At 39.8% G+C, this 24,826-nt stretch overlaps 2 protein-coding genes across 4 annotated transcripts in view; both read right to left on the bottom strand.

Annotated features, from left to right (window-relative positions):
* The window catches only part of ZC2HC1B (zinc finger C2HC-type containing 1B), a 66,122-nt gene extending 58,183 nt beyond the window's left edge, over positions 1-7,939 (bottom strand). The window contains exon 1 of the mRNA XM_017517742.1: positions 7,318-7,939. Within this exon, the coding sequence (XP_017373231.1) occupies positions 7,318-7,345 (28 nt within the window). The 5' untranslated portion in view covers positions 7,346-7,939. The remainder of the gene's footprint in view (positions 1-7,317) is intronic.
* A 126-nt stretch (positions 7,940-8,065) lies between these two features.
* On the bottom strand, positions 8,066-22,162 carry LTV1 (LTV1 ribosome biogenesis factor). 3 transcript variants are annotated; one of them, XM_017517726.1, is made up of 11 exons: positions 21,961-22,162; positions 20,828-20,959; positions 19,099-19,272; positions 15,467-15,554; positions 13,871-14,021; positions 13,341-13,593; positions 11,208-11,335; positions 9,549-9,688; positions 8,980-9,032; positions 8,595-8,795; positions 8,066-8,464 (listed from the first exon to the last, which is right to left on the bottom strand). In XM_017517726.1, the coding sequence occupies exons 1-11, from the start codon at positions 21,961-21,963 to the stop codon at positions 8,354-8,356; spliced, it is 1,434 nt and encodes a 477-aa protein (XP_017373215.1). In that variant the 5' UTR covers positions 21,964-22,162; the 3' UTR covers positions 8,066-8,353. The 3 variants fall into 3 exon arrangements, with proteins under 3 accessions (XP_017373215.1, XP_037590545.1, XP_037590546.1); XM_037734617.1 differs by lacking the exon at positions 21,961-22,162 and adding an exon at positions 21,804-21,875; XM_037734618.1 differs by lacking the exon at positions 21,961-22,162 and adding an exon at positions 21,804-21,875 and having other exon boundaries at positions 19,108-19,272.
* Between the last annotated feature and the right edge of the window lie 2,664 nt (positions 22,163-24,826).

The following is a 24,826-nucleotide window of genomic DNA, read 5'->3' as shown; positions in this document are numbered from 1 at the left end:
AAAAAAAAAAAAAAAAAAATCAGGGACAACATGGGCAGGAAAACAAACATTACAAAGAAGCATGGAGAGAATTAGGACTAGACTGAAATTGAAAAAGTGTTACTTCTAACCAGACATTCTCTTTCTGAGCTGGAAGTTAAGGATACTTTGTAGGAACCAAGCTACCCACATTTTCTTAAAGGAGCATGATAGAGAAGAAAAAAGGAAGACATTTTTTTCATTCAGATGTCTGCAAGTCACAGATCTCTTAAGTTCTCTGCAGTCCAGAACATGCAAATATTTAGCAATATCAACATCGTCCATGGTCCTATGGCAAGGGGGTGGCATAATCACCTCCACTTACCAATAAAATTTATCTCAGGAACATGAGTCATGAGACAAGAAAAAGAATTAAGCTATAGTAAAGGGACAAAGGGTCATAGAAACACAGGAGGAGGAAAGAAAACAAGAAACCTAAAATTTGGAAAGCTAATATACATTGTAACTGACTTGGAGGACTTAAAGCAACACCAAACTCTACTTTGCAAGCCAACAGTAGGCAAGAACTGAGAACCATCCAGATTCACACTACAGTCTCTTAAAGTCACAGGAACTGCAAGATGGCATGTACCTCTACAATTGGGGCAGGTGAATGAGGAGGAAGAGACTGCCAAAATATGAAGGACCAAAGCGGAAAGCTGTTTGAAAGAAGTTAAGATTCCTAGATCACACCTCCCCCCCAACCCCTTGCCCCACACTGCAACTCTCTTGCTTCCTGGATAAATGCCCTTCCCTGTCTCTAGGTGTTTCTACTTCCTGGAAAGGGAAAAAAAGCAGTCAGTGCATTAGTCAATATGAGGGATGGCTGAAGGCATGAGTACTATGGCAAAAACAGGTAGGTATAGATACAGACATATATACAGCCAATTCTCATTATTTTTGGTAGTTATGTTCTATGAAGTCACTATGAGCACTGAATTAGGAAATACCGAACCGTTGCACCTAGGGGAAATACAGGGTTAGGTTTCTGTGAGTCTCTGGTCACAACATTTTTGTTAATGGATCAATACAAAACCTTGTTTTATGTGTGTTTCTGTTTAAAGACACCTTCTTTAATATATAGCGTTGATTCAGTAATGCTGAACTCATGCCAACAGCACCGTAACTCATGCCTGAATGTTGACCTAATGCGTATTTTCTCCGTAGGGCAAATCATAGCCTTGAGCTTAGGAACACTAGACAGCACTTCAGCACTAAGCTAGGCAGCCTTCCTTATCACCCTGCCTTTGAGAAAGGGTCTTGCTTGTCACCCAGGCTGGAGTGCAGTGGTGCGATCTTGGCACACTGCAACCCCGCCTCCTGGATTCAAGTGATCCTCCCACCTCAGCCTCCTGAGTAGCTGGGACCACAGTCTCACACCACCACACCTGGCTAATTTTTTGTATTTTTGGTAGAGATGAGGTTTCATCATGTTGGTTAGGCTAGTCTTGAACTCCTGGCCTCAAGTGATCCTCCCACCTGAACCTCCCAAAGTGCTGGGATTACAGGTGTGAGCCACTATGCCTGGTCCAAAGTGGCCATTTTAAACAGTGAAATCACCAAAGAAAAAGCACAAAGGTGTGGAAAATGTGGCACTAAATAGCCCACGGAAGGAACTTGGGTACAGTATGAGCACTAAAGCAAGAAAGTAGAGTATTATCTTGTTCAGCCTCAGCTGGGAAAATGTGCTGGATGACTCAACTTTTTTACGACTCTGCATTTCTGCAAATGACTGTAAAAATGCCACGAGTATTGATGTTGGGGTTACAAGTAAGTTTTAGCAAGTAGGTAAATTTGCAAATAGGGAATCCATGAATAATGAGAACCAGCTATATATGCATGCATGTCTATATATGCATGTATACATGTACATATATACAATCCAGTGATTAATTTTGTGAATAGTGATACTGAAAGCAGAGAATATCCACATGCCCATTTTCTTTTACTTGGCTTACAGGACTCTGCTTGCCATACTCTTACCCTTAGAGCAAAATGAAACTTCCCTGGGAATTAAATTATTCCACTAGCAAATATGTAAAGATTGGGAGATTCCCAAACAGCTCACTCAGACCACCCTACAATACAACTCAGTCATGAAAAACTGCTCACTCATTCATTATTTCCATTTTTTTCCTCTCCCAATCCTAATGATGAGCAAACAGACAGGAGTTTCCAAAGATCTGAGGAACATCTCTAGTATGTAAGTCCAAAACAGACAAAAAAAGTAATTTAAAGGAAAATTACAACTCTTAGAAATTAAAAAAGCCTTTAGGGGAAAAACTCAATAGAGGGTTGAAAGATAAAATTAGAAAAATCTCCCAGAAAGTAAAGTAAAATTGCATAGAAATTGGAAAGAAACAAGCAAATTATGGTTATATTGAACCTTCATGGAAGAGTCACTGGAATAGGCACTTACTCTGGATATGGGTTTGCCTAACTGCACACAATGCTTCTGCCGAGACTACCATCTGTAGACTCATGGAATGCCTTATCCACTGTCATGGTATTTCACACAGCATTGCCTCTGACCAAGGCACTCACTTTACAGCTAAAGAAGTGTGGCAGTGGGCTCATGCTCATGGAATTCACTGTTCTCATCATATTTTCCATCATCCTGAAGCAATTGGATTGATAGAATGGTGAAATGGCCTTTTGAAGTCACAACTACAAAACCAATTAGGTTACAATACTTTAGAGGGCTGGGGTAAAGTTCTCCAGAAGGCCGCATAGGGTCTACTACTCCACAATGGAGGTAAGGAAAAGTATCCATGGAATACAGGAGATCCATTAGGATGTCTCTTAGTATTACCATGCCCTGTGATTAAAGTCAATGGGAAACTACAACAGCCCAATCCAGGTAGGACTACAAATGGCCCAGATCCTTCAGGAATGAAGGTTTGGGTCACTCCACTAGGAAAAAACCGCAACCTGCTAAGGTGCTTGCTGAAGGCAAAGGGAATACAGAATGGGTAGTAGAAGAAGGCAGTCATCAATACCAGCTACCACCACGTGACCAGCTGCAGAAATGAGGACAGTAATTGTCATGAGTATTTCTTCCTTTTGTTAAAAATGTTTGTGAATGTATACACTTGTACTAAAAAGATATTTTTATTTTCCTTTCCTTTATCATGTGACATAAGATTTATTGACTTCACATCAGCCTTTAAGTCTTGCTAACTTTATGTAATAGTATTGAGGTTGGGGATTGGTGCATTCCCGGTTGTATGAAGGATAGTTGTATTATGTTAGGTATAATTATGACCTTATTATTATCTTTGAGTATTATATATGATTTTAGGAGATGTATATGGGTTCAAGTTGACAAAGATAGACTTGTGATGGTTAATACTCAGTGTCAACCTGATTGGATTGAAGGGTGCAAAGTATTGATCCAAGGTGTGTCTATGAGGATGTTGCCAAAGGAGATTAACATTTGATTCAGTGGTCTGGGGAAAGCAGACCCATCCTTAATCTGGGTGGGCACCATCTAGTCAGCTGCCACTGCAGATAGAATATAAAGCAAAGAGAGAAATGTGGGAAGACTAGACTGGCCAGGCCTCCCATCTTTTTCCCATGCTGGATGCTTCCTGCCCTCAAACATCAGACTCCAAGTTCTTCATTTTTGGCACTATACTGGTTCTCCTTGCTCCTCAGCTTGCAGATGGCCTATTGTGGGACCTTGTGATTGTGTGAGTTAATACTTAATAAATTCCTCTTTGTATGTATATATGTATATATCCTATTACTTCTGTCCCTCTAGATAATCCTAATACACCTTCTGATTTAAAAGATCCAGTAAAATGGAAGTTTCAGAACACTGAAGACAGATTCTCCAGGCTTCTGAAGAAAAATATAAATAATCAGCAATCAGAATAGCTTCAGAGTCCCAAAAAGCAAAATTGGAAATGGAAAGAAATGGAGAAAACCCTTTAAACTTCTGAGGTAAAATAATCTACAACCAAGAATTCTATATGCAGTCAAGCTGTCCATCCAACATAAGAGAAGAATATATTTCCAGACATCCAAGTTCCCAAAAAGCCTACATCCCCTATACCCCGTTTTAGGAATTACTGGAGGATTAGAGACAGACGTGTTGAGGGCTATCACGACTAAGATATCTACTGCCTTCGTAATCTCAAGATAGTATATCCAAGGAAGTCTGGCTCCCATTTTGTTCTATACTTGGCATGTTTGGCTATATTCCAGTAAAGTGCCTGCTCTCCCTTTTGTATCCTGATCTCTAGATCAGTTGGAGACACTCATTTCACCCCATAGGAAGGTTCTGCATTGACCTTTAGAGGTAGGGGTGAGTTTAGAAGCAGAAAATATAAAACAAGAATGCAATCCTCTAAGCATATTTCTGCAGATCCTGGATGCTCAAACTGACTTGTTCCCTAAAACTCACTCATCACGTTGCTCACTGACATCTAAGCATGGGGCTCTTTAAACTCTAAAGCATAAGTCAGACCCAGGGACTGTTCACAGTTCATCCTCCCTAGGATGCTTTCATCTAATTGGTAGCAAATATTGCCCTCAAAAAGCTAGGTTTGTGTTTTTCAGTTGTTCAAAATGAAACAAGATGTGTTTAGGGACACTATACAAGTGGCTTTAAACAAGAAGGAAATATTTATTGCACGTTGAGTATCCCTTACCCAAAATGCTTGGGACCAAAAGTATTTCAGATTTTTTTCAGACTTTGGAACAAGGTTAGACTTGGGATGGGACCCAAGTCTAAACACTTTGTTTCTTGTATCACCGTATACACACAGCCGGAAGGTAATTGTATACAATATTTTACATAATTTTGTGCATGAAACAAAGCTTGTATTGAGTACTTATGCATCATATTTTCTATTTGTTGTGTCACACTGGCACTCAACATTTTGGATTTTGGATTAGAGATGTTCAACTTGTATGATAGTCAGATAGTACGTAAGAATTACCTGAGGGGGAAGAGTGAAATGAAATCAAGAATGGGCCCACGGGTGACTTCTATGTTCTATTTCTTAACTCGAATAGTGGCCCTGTATTTGCTTTAACCATTCTCCTGTAAGTTTCACAATTAAAATTCAAGGCCATTAGAATTTCTACTTTCTCTGTCCTTTAACTGGAACAAGCCTGATAAAGCATACCAATGTCAACCCACATGGAGAAGTAATATAAAAGTATTGAAAATAATGAGAACACTTGGGCACAGGGAAGGGAACAACACTCACAGGACTAGGTGGGGGGGTGGAGGGGCAGGGAGAGGGGCACAGCGAGGGGGAGTGGGGAAGAGGGGGAGGGATAACACCTGGAGAAATGCCTGAGGTAGGCAACAGTAGCGGAAGATGGAGACAACAAACCATCATGGCATGTATGTACCTATGCAACAATCCTGCAGGATGCAGGATGTGTACATGTACCCCAGAGCCCAAATACAATAAAAAGTAAATAAAATAAAATGTATTAAATATCTGTTTAGTCATTTAAAAAGTATTGAAAATATACCAGTCAAGTTACAAGAAGTTAAGAGTTCTTTCCCCTGAGGTGACTTGATGACATCACAATGGAAGTGTAGATACAGGGCATCACAGGTAATCTAGTAAGCAGTAACTGCATTTCAGATACTTAGATTTGTAAAATAACAGTACAGACAGGCCTCAACTTACGATGGTTAAACTTAACTATTTTTCTGTGATGGTGAGAAAGCAGTATGTATTCAGTAGAAAGAGGTACAATCCTCTCATGATGCTGGGCAGCAGTGGTGAGCCACTGCTCCCAGTCAACCACGTGACCACAAGGGCAAACTGATACTCTACAGTGTACTGTATTGCCAGATGATTTTGCACAACTGTGGGCTAATCGGAAGTGTTCTGAGCAAGTTTAAGGTAGGTTAGACTGAGCTATGATGTTCAGTAGGTTAGGTGTAGTAAATGCATTTTTGATTTACCATTTCAGCTTAGGGTGGGTGTATCAGTGCATAAGCCCACCACGAGTCAAGGAGCATCTGTGGTACTTGATATCTAAGTGGTTTTACACTAGTTATGGGCAGTGCTTAAACGAAATAGGTTTAAGATACAAATTCTTCAAGATTTTGCCCCCTGCTGGAATCTTTCAGGCCTTTCTCTCCCCGCTAACCCCAGTGAGTCTAGGCCCTACTATGGTTCCCTCCAAGTTTAATTCTTTTCTGAAATCTTTCCCATCTATCCATTCTTTCATACACTATGTATACCAAATGTCAGGTACCGTTCCAAGCCTAGGATAAAGCAATAAACAAAACACTGTGTCTTCAGGGTTTGTTCTGTGAGAGGAGACTGACAAAGAGTCCTGTGTGTCAACGGATGTTGTGGAGAACATAAACCAGGGAGGGTGGGTCAAGGATGCCAGGGAGGGATACGTGTGCTATTTTTAAATACAAGCTCAGGGAATAGCCTATAGTGAAGGTGACAGCTGGGCACCAACCATGAGGAAGGTCTGCCTGCAGTGAGAACACTTCTAGGGGAAGAGCAAGCACCCAGATTCTCATTACAAGTGGTACTTACCACAGTGGCAGTGTCGTTGAGTTACATTTCGCTGCACCTATGCTGCCTCCTCAGACCATGTGGCTCCTGAAAGTAAAACCCTCTGATCCTTGGACTCCCAACACTTAGCATGGAGCTTTTATGTTCAGTTCCCAATCATCATTTATAGATTTATAGAGAACTACATTATCAGAAAATTCAAAGTATTATGAATTTGTTCTTCAGAATAAAATTGAAATATTTAAGTTTGGAGTATAATCAGCCTAAATCACAACATGCTTCATCAAGACTTGTGGCCTACTCTTTTTCTCTTAATTGAGAAACATATAATATATGGATTTAAACACAGTAAAGTAAAATTAGCATCTCATAAGCAGAATTTGAGTAACATCATGACAAAGTAACATCCAACGTTTGTCAAGACCCTTGCTGCTTTTGAGAATCTTCAGTTTAGACAGCTATCAAAATAAATGGCCGATCCTTTTAGTACTTACATTCTCAATATTGACATAAACCATCATCTGACCCTTTACTTCACAGGTTGGAATTTCAATACATTCTCTCCAGTATCCTACTTCTGCAATGACCAGCTCTTCAGATTTTTTTTCTAGCCAATGTTGGCAGAATACTTGATGCCATCAGTTTTTATAACTCTAAATATCCTACAATGCTTAGATTTAAATGGATCACACATGGTAGAACAAGCTAATACTTACCAGTTTTGGAAAAGCCATAAACAAATAATTACAGATGAAGGTATTTTCTAATAATTCAGGTATCAAATGCAGCTCACCTGCCAAAAATGGTTCTGCCCCAGCCATTCTGTTCCTAACTCACAGCAACAGCATTCCCAGGTTTTTACAGCCTAGTCCAGGTAACACACTAGCCAAGAACATAAACCAGGGTCACTAACCTGTTGCAAGAAGTCACAGTTTACCAAATAATCAACAATTGTGATGCTGTCATTGCCTAAACCTTGAAAAAAGTTTAAATAAGGTAAAACAAAAATCAGCTCCTCAAAAACAGGGAAAGTTTTCAACTATGTATTTTAATCAAGTATGAATGGTTCCAAACATTAAATAATGTTGAAAAGACAAACTCTCCAGTTTAAACTGAAATAAATATTTCTGATTTTGATCTAGGGACTCACTGAAGCCAAGTAAGTTTTCTTATTTCTTTGACTATTCTGTTTCCTGCCTTCACTGTTCCTAAATCCCAAAAGCAACTCATCCAGTAATATAACAGGAAATATGAGTCTTAAGGACCTTAATATTCACTTTTACCACCCTTTTGAAATAGTCCTTTGTATACAGCAAGGGAAAATTTAGCTTCCTAACAGTGGAACTTTCTCAGAAAAACTCATCTTACATTAAACAGAATAAACTCGGCATTTCAAAATTGAGTTTAACCAGGCCACTTTTCTACTTACAGCAAATTAAACCATGTAATTCCTGAAAAGGCGTGGAGAGGATTCAAAGAAATATTTGAAAACATCTGCAAAAAACAACTATGACAACCATACAAATAAATGAATACACCAATTCAAGTTATGAAGATATTTTCCTTTAATTTATCCAAACATTTCACATTCGTGAAGTCATTTATTTCAGAGCAGATGTAAGCTTATAAGACTAAAAATTAAAATATTACAGTATTTACAAGACAGTTGGCAGGGAACACTTGCTAGTACAAAAATAATACAAATATTGTATTTTCCTCTTATCTGCCAGTAAAAATGGCAAAGCAGTTTTCTTTCTGAAGACTCTAGTTAATTATTAAACATAATGAAGAGCCCCTAATAAAGTGCCTTACCCTATATGCTCCACTGTCTATAGCTTTAGGCCCTCAACATTCTTCTTCAAGTTCAGCAGCTCTTTCTCTTGCCTTCTTTTCTCTAGTTTAAATGCTAATTTGTTAGCTTTCTTCTCCACTCTTCGTTCCTGTTATAAGTACAAGAATATACTTGTATTATTCATATCTTTAGTCTGATACACACTGCTTTTACAAAATTCCTCTAACTTTACTTCCACCAGTTCTTTGTAAATCTCACATTTGAAAAACGTATTTTACCTTGCGCTCTTCTTTTATAGCTTGCTTTCTTGCCTTTTTATCTTCTTTGCTCTCATTTTTAAAACGTGGCTGGGTTGATACTTTAGGAAGATCACTGCCATTAATCATCTGTATTCGTTCAGCTTGCTTTGCTGTGAGCCCTTTCTTTGGTAAGACATTGAGAGGCATTCCTGTTTTAGAAGATATTCGAATTTGTTTGGGCTGAAATACGGATAAAATGGCACTAGAGTTATTTCTCATTCCTATTAAAAAATAGCTCATTAATGACATACGGTTGGTACTTTTCCTAATATCACTGCTAGCCACAAAGATAAAAGTTACTGTGCAAAAATGTGCACTCTATTTTTTATGCATTGCATCCTTCAAATAGCACACTAGGACTTACCTTTGGTTGATACTTGATAAGCTGTGGATGGTTATATAGATTTGAGTATGTACCTAAACAAACAAATAAAAGTCATGTATCAATAAGCACACTTTCAGTTCCACAAAACATTAGTGAATTCCTACTATATTTCTGACCTTGTGTTTTCATAGTGCAAAATAACACTGGAGTCTTTGATTGATGTTTTATTAATTGCTTACAACTCAGTACTAGAATATAAAGTTTATATATATATATATATGACATAGTTTCACTCTTGTTGCCCAAGTTGGAGTGCATTGGTGTGATCTTGGCTCACTGCAACCTCTGCCCCTCGGGTTCAAGCTATTCTCCTGCCTCAGCCTCCCAAGTAGCTAGGATTACAGGTGCCCACTACCATGCCCAGCTAATTTTTTGTATTTTCAGTAGAGACAGGAGTTTCACCATGTTGTTCAGGCTGGTCCTCAAACTCCTGACATCAGGTGATCCACTCACCTTGGCGTCCCAAAGTACTGGGATTATCACGCCCAGCCTAAAGTTGATATACTTTAATACTTTAAAAATTATTATCATAAAGTGAATATACTTACTACAAATAGATTCGCAATCCCACTTCTCTTTGGCTTCTTCAAGGACTACAGTAATCATCTCTTCCTCCTCAGACTCATCAAGCTCATTCATTGGCAGGTCTTGATCCTCCAAGGGTTCAAGGGTATTCAATTTTATACAACTTTTGGTTGAGTTTTTTAAAGCGAAGAATGAGAAGGGAGAAAAGTGACCTACTATTATACCATGTCACTAAAACTGCAATTGTTAGCTGTGGAAAAACCCAATGTTTTAAATGCACATAGTCCAGTGTCTCATCTATCATTTTCTGTCAAACTCTGTTTTACCCAGCCCTGCCTCTTCCCCACAGTGAGTTTTGGACATTCACTAGCTGTGTCTTTTCAAGGCAGCTTCCTAATAAAACAGGTTTTTAAAGCCTAAAAAAGCATAATTCATCTGTCTCCCTAAAGTATTCAAATACTTTACTCAAACTATATAGCTCCTTGTCCTGCTATGGGATCTATATATTATAGTGATCATAGAACATCAGACCATTCAAGCAGATCTGAACATTTCCTCAGTTTCTCTCAAAGAAGAGTCACGTTGACGTGGATGCTGATTTGCCAAAATAACCGGCTGGTCGGTTCTGCTAATCCAGCTGGAGAAACAAATTCTTATCTTTTCACAAGACATAAATACCTACTTCTCAGAACACCTGGCATTTCAGAAAGATGAAAAGAGTATATACTTGGAATAATTCTTAATTCTTCAGCCCAAAGACTAGAAACACCATCTTATTTTCCAAGTGGAATGTGTCCTTATATTTCTTTTTTTTGAGATGGAATCTTGCCCTGCCACCCAGGCTAGAGTACAATGGTGCTATCTCAGCTCACTGCAACCTCTGCTTTCCAGGTTCAAGTGATTCTCCTGCCTCAGCCTTCCAAGTAGCTGAGATTACAGGTGTGTGCCACCATGCCCAGCCTGTCATTATTTCACACTCTAATAATACTCATTCTTCTATCAAAACTTTTAAGCAAAATAAATGAAAGTAAGAAAAAATTTAAAAATGGGCCAGGCGCAGGGGCTCACGCCTATAATCTCAGGCCTTTGGGAGGCCAAGGCGGGCATATTACATGAGGTCAAGTGTTCAAGATCAGCCTGGCCAACATGTTGGAACCCCATTTCTACTAATACAAAAATTAGCTGGGTGTGGCAGCATGCGCCTGTAATCCCAGCTGCTCAGGAGGCTGCGACAGGAGAAACACCTGAACCTGGGAGGCGGAGGTTGCAGGTGAGCCAAGATTGCCCCACTGCACTCCAGCCCAGGCAACAGAGCCAGAGTCTGTCTCAAAAAAATAAAATAAATAAAAAGCTGAACGTACATTCTACCGTGACTCTTCTCAAGTCAAAGATACAAAGAATATGGCTCCTCATATATTCCTATTACATTCTACTTTAGAACGCCAATACCAAAATGTAGGCAAAAGAGATGAGCTATATATGAGCCAAAGTTTATGGAAAATGTACCACTTTCTTTTTTCCCCCTCCTATTTTCCTTTTCTTTTTCGCTTTTTATTTTCTTAATATGGATTTTGAGTAGGTGGATTTTTTTCCTCAATTCAGTTATACTATAGATCTTTCTTTGGAGTTTTTTTTTTTTTTTTTAAAAGAGCAGCTAAACAAGGAAAGAAAAGTCACTGTACTTCTCTGCCTTCTCTTTGTAGTAGTCATTCAAAACTTCTTGTAAGCGATTGCTGTCCACTTGAATAGAACCTTCCAATTCTGCATTATCCAGGGCTCCAATTTCATCATCATCATATTGCTCGTAAAACTTGAATATAAACAAAGAAAAGATACCATGAAAAGCAAATGTACTCAGTAATACTACACATTTTTTTTTTTTTTACAATAACTTTATTATTACACAAGCACTATCAAAGTTACCATTAAAATATTAGTAGGGATTTAATGCAACAACAGGACATGGAAGATATTTCTGCTCAGTACTTTAAGACATACATTTAGGCTAAAAATAGGCTCCCATTTGACATGTAAATGAAAGGCATGATTCCATTCAGCTTGGAGAACAAAATGATAGGCACAGATTACGCCAGAACATTTCTGAAGATTTTTTTTCTTTTTTTTTTTTTTAAGTATCACACTGTCTCCCAGCCTGGAGTACAGTGGCACAATCGTAGTTCGCTATAGCCTCGAACTCTCAGGCTCAAGTGATCCTCCCACCTCAGCCCCTCCAGCAGCTGGGACCACAGGCACATGCCACCACACCAGGCTAATTTTTTGTTTTTAATAGAAACAGGATCTGTGTTGCCCAAGATGGTCTCAAACTACTAGGCTCAAGTGATCCACCTGCTTCAGCCTCCCACAGTTCTGGGATTATAGGCATGAGCCACCATGCCTAGCCTGAAGATATTTTCAAATTCCTTGGCTATGCAAACTAAAAGATTGTGCAACTGAAAACCGTCCCGCTAATGTATAAACTTCATTCTTATTTAGACAATAATTCCTATATCATGCAAATGTTGTTGACACTATTAAGCTGTGACAAAGAGTAAATAGGGGGTGATGTATCTCTTGAAGAGTGAGATTTGTAGCAACAGTTTGCTTCTCCCTCAAGAGGAAAGGGAAAATAGTATTAGGTCAGAAGGTAGCAAAGTAAGGCCCTTTATTTCAGATTCACCTTGAAGAAAACTATTCCTTCATCCGTTTATCATTTATGGAACACTTTAAACTTCTACTACATGCCAAGACACCACTTTAGGCTCTGGGATGTATCCACGAGCAAAACACAAAAAATCTCTGCCCTTGGGGAATTCACATTCTAATCTGGGACAAATCTAAACATGACATACGTAATAAAGATGCACATTAGAGATGATGTTAGGAGATGTTATGTGCTACAGAACAACAGCATAGGTGGCGTTAAGAACCTGTATAAGTCAGCTACAGGTTGGGATTATAAATAAACCCTGGAGTGAATCTGTTACGACAGAACCAAATACAGTAAATGAAAATTCAAGCTTTCGAAAGCATCTTATACTCTATTTCCATTCTGTTCCTTAGTGTTAGTTATGTCTGAAAACTCCAGGTGAGAAATGGAAAGAAATGGAATTTTGTTTGTGCTCCATCAGGCCGATACTTCAGAAACATAGCATCTTACGGACTACTGTTGGAGGAGTTCAGAATCAGGATGTCAGAACTCAAAGAGGAAAATAAGAACGTTTGATCAGCCAGTCCTTTTGACCTATACATGTTCTTTCCAGAATCAAAACTAGGGTGATTGGCCTCATAGAATGAGTAAAGGGAAAACAACAATAACTAGGGTACTTTTGTGCTCTGTTTTAATAAAGAGACACGCTGTTTCCAACACTCAAAAGTTTTAGCTTTGGGTCTCAATCTCGTTCTTTAAATTAAAAACAAAAAAACAAGGCACACAGCAAGGCGCCTAACATCTACTTAGCTTGGAAGCGAATCAGCTGACTCGACCAGAGATGTCCAGCTTCCAGATCAGCCTCAACCCGCTCAGCTTCATCAAAGTCCTCAAGTGGACTGCTTCTATCTTTACCTTTGCCACTTGTGGGGGTTTTAAGGGCCAAATAGAAACTTAAGTGAGTTGTCTATCACATTTATTGCTGCCCTTCTGCTTTATGTTGGCTACACAAACCTATAACTGGATAGCTGTAAACTTCCTATGATTGACTGTGTTGTTGCCACTATTTTGTGACTGGTAAGTACTTCAACCTGGGCTAAAGCTGATAGGTATTAAAAAAAAATTACTGTAAGACAGTACTAAAACATCCTTTATTTGGGGCCCTTACCTTCTCAAACCTCTCATCGTGTAGAGTCAGCTGTTCATTCCTCCTCATGACTGAGGAAGTCATCGAATACTCTGTGAAGCGACTTTTCGTTTCTTCATTCCAGAACAAGTGGTCTGCTATAGCTCCATGAGTTTTTCCAGGCACAGACACATCATCTTCATCTGATAATGGGCCTGCAGAGTCACAGTCATCATCGCTATCTCCCTTATCATCCACATCTTCCCACTCACTGTCATCTTCATCCACAGATTTCCTAAAGTAAAGGTCAGAAATTACCTACAAAAACAACTTAAAAAGTAACAGAACAAAACCATTTTACACAAGTAAAGATATTTCAGGAAGAGTTCTTGTCTAGGCAGAAAGAGTGAAGGTGTTTGACCCATCTGGTTTGGTAGGAAAAGCAATGAATCTCACATTTTCTGCTCTCAAATACAGAAGTTTCAGATTAAATGCTCTTGAAGTTCTCCTCCAATTATTAGTTCCATGGTTACCATCCCACTGAAGCAGTAACACTTAGGTTTGAAACAAACCACACATACTGTACATCCATTCCTTCTTCCTCTCCTGTTGGCTTATTGGCCTGAAGGATAAAGTCATCTTCAAGCAGATTATCTGGATCATCAAAGTCAAAATCATCATCAAGAGCTGCAACAATGTCAGGATCAAAATCCAGTCGAGGTCCTAGAAGGAAAACAAAAATTAAGCAATAATTCCCAAGAGAGCAACAATTCATTCACTTAACAATATGTGGACCTATGACAGTAAGAGTCTATTTATATATTAAGGATAAAAGAATGATTAAGAATAAAGAGTGATCATTCCAAGACAAACAAAAGGAAAAAAAAATGCTGCCTCTCCTTTCGATATCCACTGTAACAATACCCTTCCATTATAGATCTATAATGTTAAACTTTGTCTAGCATAATTCAAAGCTTTTGTCTGCAGGAAGAAACTGGGCTTTAAATTAACCTGTTAGAAGTAACTCAAATGAATAATTTGTAAACTGTTATATTTTCAGTCTCTGGTGATGAGATTTTAATAAATACCCTACCTCTTCACATATGTTCTTTCATCTACAAAAATACTAGGCTGACTCTGGATATACTGCTCTGCTCCACAAGGAACAGAAAATGAAAAAAAAACAAACAAACAAGAAAAACAGAGTTCAAGAAAAACTCTTGACTGGCCTCCAACATCCTCTGCTACAGTCAATGCTTAACCCTTCAGTCTCATTTCTTTTTAATCCATACCCTTCCTTCTGGGCGTGCTAAAGTGTGTAAAGTTACCTTATACTCATGTTCTCTTGCTTCTTCTCCCACCCCACCCCTCCTTCTTCCACCTGCCTTTTACTTAAGAAACAAACTAGACATCATCTCCTTTAGAAAGCCTTGCCCAACTTCGTGAGGCTGGGTTTATGCTCCTAACCGCACTAGTATTATCCAAATATGCTGTAATTTATCATTTATGGTTTATTTTTCCCAAATGAGGTAGTCTTTAGGTCAGAGACTATGCTTTATTCTGTTTTAACCCAAGGCCCTGCCACACAGTGGCAACTCAAACATCTGTAGAATAAATTAATTAATGAATGCCACAGAGTAAGTGTTAGTTAATAATTAAAGCAACTTAGGAGAAAATACCAACACCACTTCTGTGGACTTTTGTGTTTGTTCTGAAATACAATGTTAGCACTAAAAATTAAAAATAAAATTTTCCCCCAACATATGTGCAGATGGCAAAATGAACTTCTATAAAAATACCTGTATGCTGTAGGGAGAAATTCTGAAAGACAACAGATTATTTTTTAAAATTACACTTCAAGTAATGAATAATGAATACCACTATTTTTATAAGAGGTTAGGTGATGGTTGCAATTCCCCTACTAGATTACCAAGAATAGTTTCCCCACTCTCGTCTCCAAACAGGAACTCAAAAGATGTAAGAATTTGATGGTAGGAATACAAAAAAACAAAGATCACACTCATCCCTTCCTAATAATCTCTGATCTGAATTCCAGACATATTTCAATTGTTTCAATACTTTACTAAGAATAGAAAAGTGTTACATCATTTCTTTATGTTTTGCAAAATACGTTTATCCAAATGAAAAGACAAAGGAGTTAAACACACCTGAAACTGGAGCTGCTTTATTTAACAATCCAATATCTTCTTCAAACTCTGAAGCAAACACTGATGAAGGCAACTTAATTCCAGCGCTCTTGAAAAAGAAATTGCACACTGGTTAGGTTTGTTTGGAAATACTTCTGAACTAGTGTACTGGGTTGAAGTCCCCCCAAAATCAAATTCCATCCAGAACCTCAGACTGTGCCCATATTTGAAATAGGGTCCCCTGAACTATAATAAGATGAGGTCTTACCGGATCATGGCCCTATAGCAAGGCCACAGGAGGACAGAGGCTCACAGGGGAGAACGCCATATGCAGATGAAAGCAAACTGGAGTGAGACCTCTGTAACGCAAGGAACTCCAAGGAATGACCACTGGTAACCTTTGGAGGTTAGGAATGAGCCATGTAATAGCCTCCCTCTAAGCCTCCAAGAAAAAAGCCAACCCTGCTGATACCTTAATTTCAAACTTCTGACCTCCAGAACCACGAGGGAATAAATTTCTGTTGTTTTAAGTCACCTAGTTTATGGTAATTTGTTACTGCGGTCCTCGGAAACTGTTACAACTACATTCAGTGTTCTCTCACCTGTGCTCCAGGTTATACATACGTTAAACAAGGATATTCCATCAGCAACTCAAAAGCAACTCTCTGTAATACATCATGACGCTTTCTCTAGTAGATTATTCCATTTATCCCTCAGATTCCATGAGGTATCACCATTATTTTAGCAAAAGACCTAAAACTAAGAAAGTTTAAATGGGCTGCCTGCCTGAGAATGATCAGTAAGTGAGGTTCTGGGATTCAACTCCCAGAGTTTCATAACTCCACTTGCCTGAAGTTTCAAAACAATATTAAACTTTTTCCTCTTAAACTAGAGACAACATCCTAATCTCCAGTAATAGCACAACCCTTCTATGAATTGGCTATCTTAAATCCTTGGGTGGTTATAAATCATTTTTCTGTCCTATGTCCCCTTGAAATCTCTATTACATACAGTGATTTCACTCCATTCTTTTGAGCATTATCTCATTTATAGTTAACCAAGACATAAATGACTGCAACCGCTCATATAGCTAGTCTATACCTAGTACAACCTTCATACCCACTGCTAGATTAAGCCCCTTTAATGGTTTCATCATGTGACCTTCCTGAATTTCTAACAGGTCTCAATTTTTCACTCTGCATTTAACGCCCTGGTTTTCAAGGCCCTATAAAATCAAGACCTACTCTATGTATCCAAATTTCTCAGTTACTCTACACGACCATGCAAATCAAGTCCATTCCTCAGTCTTGCAATAATGTGAAACACTTTACTTGGCACATGTGTCTGACACTGAACCACACTGCTGACTGAAAATGTTCCTTCTCCTGTCAACAGTACCCACCGCCTGGTGGCCAGCTCGGTTCCTACCCTCCTGCATAAACCCTTTCTGATCACTGTCCTAGAACTTCCCTTTGTGTGAACTCCCCACCTTCTTCACACTCATGCTGCAATCTACTTAAACATGTGCTAGCCTATATTCGCTGACTGGTTCTTAGGCCTTAGTTTCCTCTCCTCAACCAGTTGATAACATGAGGACAACCACCATGTGTTATCTATCTCCGTGCACCTCACCACCTGCCCTATCCTCAGTCCAGGAAGAGGCACAAAGCTGGAATGTGCATGCTCATTGGCCACTGAGAGACTTCTCTGAATTTGAAGCCTCTGAGGAGCATGAAAAAAGGCTACATATGGCAGTGTACCCACAGCAAGATGATATGGCTTCCAAAATGAGTTTCTCAGTAGCATAAACATGGGCAAAGATCTGTTATTTTCTGTAGAGTATATTTTTAAGAAAACAGCTTTACCAAGACATAATTCACATATAATTCACCTATTTAAAGTGTACAATTCAAAGGTTTTTAAGTATATTACATTATTAATTACTTAGAATTGTGGTAAAATTGACAGTCTTTTAGGTTTTATTTAAAAGGTACCCTTTGTGATATTTATCCTTAGAAGTTTGGGATTAAACACAAGGTCAGCTTGTGTTAAATGAATTTACCTTTGTGAGATATTTTTCAAATCTTGAAAAGTAGTCAAAGAATCAGATATATGATTAGAGTCTAGATGAATTATTATTATTTTTTTTAGAGGAGTGCTGTGTTTTTACTGGTTGCAGTAGTTTTCTACCATGGCAGCACTCTCTTTCTTTCATGTGAAAATCAGGGCCTGCTCAAGCATCAATCATTGCTATATTGCCTTTTTACACTGTCATACACTGTTTCTAGGGGTTATTCATTATTTCTAATCTATTCGAATTTGGTGGTGTGTCGCAAAAACTAAAGTAAAAAAGTACATGGGACTAATCCCTATTTTTTCATAGCTCTACAGAAAACCAACAGCACTTTTATTTTTAAATATAATTCAGTTATTTCTGTAAACATCACTGAAGTGTCCATTTAAGAGCCTTATCCTGTTAAAAAGCCATTAGTGATTGCTTTTACTCAAAATGAATTACAGATTAAAAGTTAGTCTTGTATTGGTCAATACAATCCAACCAGGCGATAGTTTACTAAGAATTTTTTCCCTTAGATAAACAAGTTGAATCACTATGGAACCTCTTCTCTCTCTCAATGGGTTATAGAAGGAAGTGAGCCAATAAGACAACAATAAAGCCTTGGAGAAGAAGGAATAAAGAAGTTGGTTCTCTATGACACATGTGGGATTTGGGGTCTTACTAAAGAGCCACAGCCTAGTTAGTGTATGAGCTGCTGCAGTTCACTTTCTTTGGGATGATATCTTGAAACCTAACCCTTCTGAGTCTCCTTAAGCAATAAGCTGTTGCCTGTAAGAACTATAATCACATCTTCCCCAAGGAAAGGAATGCCTAGACCATGACACAATTGTGGAATGAGAAGAAGGGTAAGCTGGTGCCCTTTCTATCTCTTTCCTTTCGCTCATTAACATAATAATGAATGTCTCCTGTTTAAAAAGTGCTAGTGATATAAGTTTCCCACAGGGGAATTTACTCTACATCAAATTAAAAATAAAGTCACAGAGGCATAAAACCTGGGCATTCTTCACATAAACAGGGGAGGAAACAGAACTTAGGCTAGCAGCACTAATTTCACATAAACATGTACTATCATTTGTGCTGGAAGAGAAGGTATTAAAGTAGACCAAACATTTGTTTACAAGACAGGACTGGTATTATCATCCACTCATTCTGTTCTCGCTTATGGGTAGCCTGCTCATGGGCACAAAAGTGTTAAAAGATCTGAATACTCCACAGAAGTTAAGTTCCATCTTAGAACAGAGTTTATGATCCTGAAACAGTTATGTTGTTAACATAACTGTTAGAATGTCGACTGCTTTTCTTCTCTTGAAAAGTGCTCTCTAACATGGCCATGTCTATCAATCAAAAGTTTAAAACCTATAAAAAGGCTGTTACTGTTGAAACCTGACACCAGAGAAGAGGTGACCTATTCTCTCCTGATGGTATACACGTGCATATACACATATTATTTTAAGTGGAGGCATGGTCTATCTTTGTGTTCTTCATACTGACACCATTTCTTGCCCCAAACAGTTATCCTGATTTAAAAATGATTTCTTCACCTCATTCCCACACTGAAATTGCTGAACAGTCTTACTGGAATTACCAGCGTTTCTTCTTTCTCCTCTCTCCTGTTGTGTGCACTGAAGGTACTTGAGGTAATGAGCTCTGAGGGCCCAGATGGTTCCTTCAGGTGCTGCAGGTAGTCATAGTCATCATCAAAGAACACTCCATACTTCCTCTGTTCTGCTTGCCTTTCTTCATTGCTTACCTATAAACAAAACGGAATTAGTACTTCCTTCACTGTTTATCTATAAACAAAATGGAATCAGTATGTCTTCCAAGGATAAGGCATGGGAATATTCCAATGAGTATAGCTTTCCAAGTAGGAGGCAGATGGCAGATGAATATTTTGGCTGATAAGAAAAAGACAAAGAATTGTGGACAAACTCAGTAAATGTACAGCTTCAAAACCAGAGTGGTACATATCATTACAACGGAATGAAAACATTCATGCTTTTAAAAGGGCAATAAAAATAAATAACAATTGCTCCTTCCACTAGACATTTCTGTGCAACATTTCAAGTCAAGGTATATATATATATATACACACAATTTATTTTATCATCTATTTGGAGGGTTATAAGAAAAGACTTGGGGAGGTCAGGCACAGTGGCTCATGCCTATAATCCCAGCACTTTGGGAGGCTGAGGCAGGAGGATCACTTGAGCCCAGAGTTCAAGACCAGCTTGGCCCAAATAGTGAGATCTCGTTTCTACAAAACAATTTTTAAAATTAGCCAGGCCTGGTGGCGTGTGCTTGTAGTACTAGCTACTCTGGAGGATAAAGCGGGAGGATCACTTGAGCCCAAGAGGTGCCAAAGAGGTATAAGTTGCAGTGAGCTGAGATGGAGCCACTCTGCATGCCAGCATGGGCAACAGAATGAGACTCTGTCTCAAAAAAAAAAAAAAAAAAAAAAAAAAAAAAAAAAAAAAAAAAAAAAAAAAAAAAAAAAAAAAAAAAAAAAGAAAAAGAAAAAAAGATTGGGCGCCTTGAAAGATAAGTACAATTTCTTGTATTTATATGTAAAAAACCCCTCTCAACATACAACAAAGCTGACTGTACTGAAAACCTAAACATGGCCCATGCCCCCCAACACTGTTTCATAATATGTACACTTAATAAGTACTGTCCAACATTAAATCAATCTTTTCCAGGCTCCCTTGCAAAGTTCCCTGAGCTAACCCAGGAGCTCAGATATTTTACATTTCCTAAGATGAGCAACCAGGAGGCAAAATGCAGTTTGTAGTTATGAAATGGCAGGATCTTAGAGAAAGCACAGTTTGAGCATACACTGGTGCCCTAGATAACATGATGCCACATTGTAGCTGGTGTTTTCGTAAATATTTACCATTATTTTACAAAATTTGCTCATTTAAAATCTCAAAGACCTTTGTCTTCCCAATCAAAATAACATGAATGATGTCATTTATGTTATTTATGATGTTATGTTCCCAATCAAAACATGAAAAATCAGCAAATGTACTGAAAATTAACTTATAGATTCTTTCCCAGGATATCCGTTATCTGAGAATAACAGCTGGCTAACAATTTATTAAAAACTATTAACATGGCTGGGCGCGGTGGCTTAAGCCTGTAATCACAGCACTTTGGGAGGCCAAGCTAGAAGGATTGCTTGAGCCCAGAAGTTTGAGACCAGTCTGGGCAACATGGCAAGACTCTTTCTCTATTAATTTAAAGAAAAAGAAAAAGAAAAAGAAACTATTAATAGTCTACCTATAAACTGGGTAAAGAACAGGACCTACTTTTTGTGTGGGCAACAGAACCCTCTGGGGTGCAGTCTCATCTGCTGCTAAAGGATCTCGTTGGCTCCGGTGGACCAAGTGAAAAGACACAGCTTTCTTCTTCTCTATAAAGGGCTTTTTCTTCCTGTGAGGCTTCAAAGGAACAAAATCACAACAATTAATTAAAACTGAACAAAACGATGGAGAATAACTCCATTGTCCACAAATGCATCTTTAGTACTCATGTTAAAGATAAATACTTTTTAAAAATCCAAACTTCCAGGGAAGGTAACATCAGCTGTGTTCTGTAGAATCCATACTTAACCTTCATTCAGCAAATATTCCTTGAGCACCTACTCTGTGCCAGACCTTGTTATGGAAACTGAGAATACAGAAGTGGGAAAGTTAGATAAAGTCCCTGTTCTTAGCAAGAAAATCAAGATAATTTTAGGTGAAGGAAATATAAGACAGTGATGTGAAAATGCAAAGCTTAGACTGGCTGCTCAGGGAAGGCCCCTGGCAGACTGAACCAGAATGACAGGAAGCCTGCCACAACATAATTTGGAGTAAACAGCTCCACATAGGGTATCTACTAACCTGTAAATAAAATCAGGACACAAACAGCTAAATTTAATAAGATCCATCATCTCTTTCTACATTCCTGTTTCGCTATTCAATTTTGATTCTCCAAACTGTGAAACCAATTAAATGGCTTTACTTTGGGCGCAACCTTATACTCTCCCACAAGTTCCCTTTCTTAGAGCAAACAGACAGGCAGGCACCTGCCTCTCCAACGCCGCTGAGAGACACCAGCAGCTCCCTCTGCTCGACCCCAAGAAGCACAGGGTGACGCGTTTGTGTCTGCAGTCACCAGCTTTTAGTTAACCGAAAGCAGGCAGGGCTGCAGGATCCCAGGGGTAAAACGGTGGTCATTCTCCTCTCCGGGCCACATCCCTGGGAGGCTCGGCGGTAGGAGACTATAACTTGCAAAGAATACCCGGGGTGGTGAGCATGGCCCATTCCGGGCTACTGTGTCGCAAGCAACCTCTGGCATGATCCAGACCCAGGCCGCAGGAGTCAAGGTATTACCGGAACCAGCCTGGCCTCTGCAAAACCACAGCGCCCGGCCGCCGAGGCAAACAAGGCTTGCTCACCATGCTGCAGCCGCGCGACGCTCACCCTCAACAAGGGCGGCGATGACACCCTCGAAGTCTGGCGGGGATACCAAGGCCCAGCTGAGGGCCGCGTCTCTAGGTCTCACCACACGTGCAACTCCAGGAACCGGCGAAAACTTCACGCAGCCCCGGCAGTGGAAATGGACCAATCCGAGGAGCTGATGGGTCGCGACCGGAAGTTACGTACTTGCTTCATCTCCACTATCGCGAGAAGCTACTGGGAGGTGGGGCTACTTCGGCTCCCACCGACCGGCGGGCTGTACTTTTCCAGCCTTCAGTCTCCCTTTGGGGAAAGAGAATGGCGCGGTTTCCTAGCGTTGAGGGGCCGAAGGGGGTTTCTGCTTGTGGAGGAACCTCCTCTTATAGCTCCCTCTACGGAGACTAGAGGGGACGAATCTAGCATCCCCGTTGACCCGTGTCCCTTACCTATTCCCAACCATAACAAAAAGCCGGGGACACGGAAGGGAGGCGGCCACCCGGCTGGGGTGGCCACGTTTCAGGTTTCCCCTCCTGGCGGGGGCGGAGTCGGTTGCCGTGACAACGGAGGCCGAGGCCTTTATAGACTGCACCAGACTTGATCAGTTTTTATTTCCCACCGTTTCAGGAACTGCATTTATCTGCCCTGTTAACAAAACCCTCGAGACTGTGTTGACTGTAGAGGCATTTGAACTAATAAATTATATTCAGGAATCTCTGGTGTTTGAGGCCGGGCGCGGTGGCTCACACCTGTAATCCCAGCACTTCGGGAATCACCTGAGGTTGGGAGAGACCAGCCTAACCAATATGGAGAAATCCTGCCTCTACTAAAAATACCAAATTAGCCGGGCGTGGTGGCGCATGCCTGCAATTCCAGCTACTCGGGAGGCTGAGGCAGGAGAATCGCTGGAACCCAGGAGGCGGAGGTTGCGGTGAGCCGAGATCGCGCCATTGCACTCCAGCCTGGGCAACAAGAGCGAAACTCCGTCTTAAAAAAAAAAAAAATAGAATCTCTGGCGTTTGAATGTTAACTCTCTCCCACTGTTTAAACAAATAGGCTATAAGCATGCATTCTTAGGAAGATTTCAGGTTGGTGCTGGCACACTTACATAGCTTTTCTTGGACAAAAGTATGTGGTAAATGCACTCACTTTCATCAGCAGATTTTTTTTTTTTTTCAAATTTGTTTCCCCGCTGCCCCATTCCCAGTTTCTGGTGTCCTCTCAATGAATGAGTTACCTTGGATTGCGTCTTTATGTCCTAGGCATTGCCATTGTATTTGTGGAGTATTATTCTTTTATTGCAGTAAAAATTATGGAAATAACTCAGGTTAGGACCATAAAACTTGTCTTGGGATATTGCTTTGAAACAGAGATAATACATAGCTCTCCTATGTGCCAGAGATTCATTATTATTATTTGTTATATAGAATTAACGTTTTATTTCTGTTCAATCGGTTGTATTTATTGTATCCTCAGGGGCTAGAATAGTGCCTGATGCATAGGGCATACATGCTCAATATGTATTTATTTAAATTAATTAATGTCTGGTACTTTATCTGAATCATCTCATTTCATCCTGACCGCAACACTCTGAAAGAGATACAATTATCTTCAGCATCTTACCAATCCTAAAATCGAGGCATGAGAAATACAAATTAAATACTAAGACCCCAGCTGACTGAAGGGACCCCCTCTTGGCAAAGGGGACCCAGAGTAACCTTGAAAACTGAGTCTTTGCTTCGCCTTGTTATATTCCTTTCCTCACTAACCAGGGTCTATCAGCCTTTCTATCCTAAGAGCAAAACAGAAGCCAACCCTTTCAAAAGACTCCACAGCCTGATGTTGCCCCTCCTTTTTTGCCTAAGAGACCACCCACCATGGAGTGGGTCTGGCTGACCTACAGAGCATGCCCAGTAAGGTTATTATTGTCCTCTACTTCACCTTTTGACATCAGACACTGAAAACTCTTCAGATCACGTTGATGCCCCCATTTTTTGTACCTGGGACCCACGAAGGTGCAATGAAGCTCAGCTGCATATGCACATGTTTTTCCTTTCATAAACATCATGATTCCTCCTATAGCATATTAAATATGTATATTCTGCCATCCTACCCGCTTTCCTTTGCCCCTCCCTCAGAATGTATGTTTTGGCTTCAGGCTGCAGACTATGCTTCTCAGCCTGTCAGAAGGGCCACCTGCAGCCTGCAACCCTTATGCACCTCATCATTCTTCAGCTGAGCATAAGAAGGTTACCTTCTGATATGGTTTGGCTGTGTCCCCAATCAAATCTCACCTTGAATTGTAGCTCTCATAATTCCCATGTGTTGTGGGAGGGACCCCGTGATAATTGAATAAGATAATTGAATCATGGGGGCCGTTTCCCCCATACTGTTCTCATGGTAGTGAATAAGTCTTGCGAGATCTGATGGTTTTATAAGGGGATCCCCTTTCACTTGGCTCTCATTCTCTTTTGCCTGACACCAAATAAGACAGGCCATTTGTCTTCCACTGTGATTGTGAGGCCTCCCCAGCCACATGGAACTCTGCGTCCATTAAATCTCTTTTTCTTTATAATTTGCCCAGTCTCGGGTATGCCCTTATCAGCAGTGTGAGAACAGACTAATACACTTTCTTAAGGTCACATTACTAGTAAATGGCAGGGCAGGGATTTGAACCTAAGGAGCTGGGCTGGAGCCTGGCCACCTAATCATGTTGCTTGTTTGGTTTGTTTTCTTCTGAGTAATATTCTGCTTTTTTTTTTTTTTTTTTTTTTTTTTTTTTTTTTCCTGAGACAGGATCTCGCTCTGTCACCCAGGCTGAAGTGCAGTGGTGTGAACATAGCTCACTGCAGCCTCAACCTCCTGGGC

Source organism: Cebus imitator, unplaced genomic scaffold (genome assembly GCF_001604975.1).
Source record: "Cebus imitator isolate Cc_AM_T3 unplaced genomic scaffold, Cebus_imitator-1.0 Scaffold642, whole genome shotgun sequence".
NCBI lineage: Eukaryota > Metazoa > Chordata > Mammalia > Primates > Cebidae > Cebus > Cebus imitator.
This window is presented reverse-complemented; position numbering and strand designations above follow the sequence as displayed.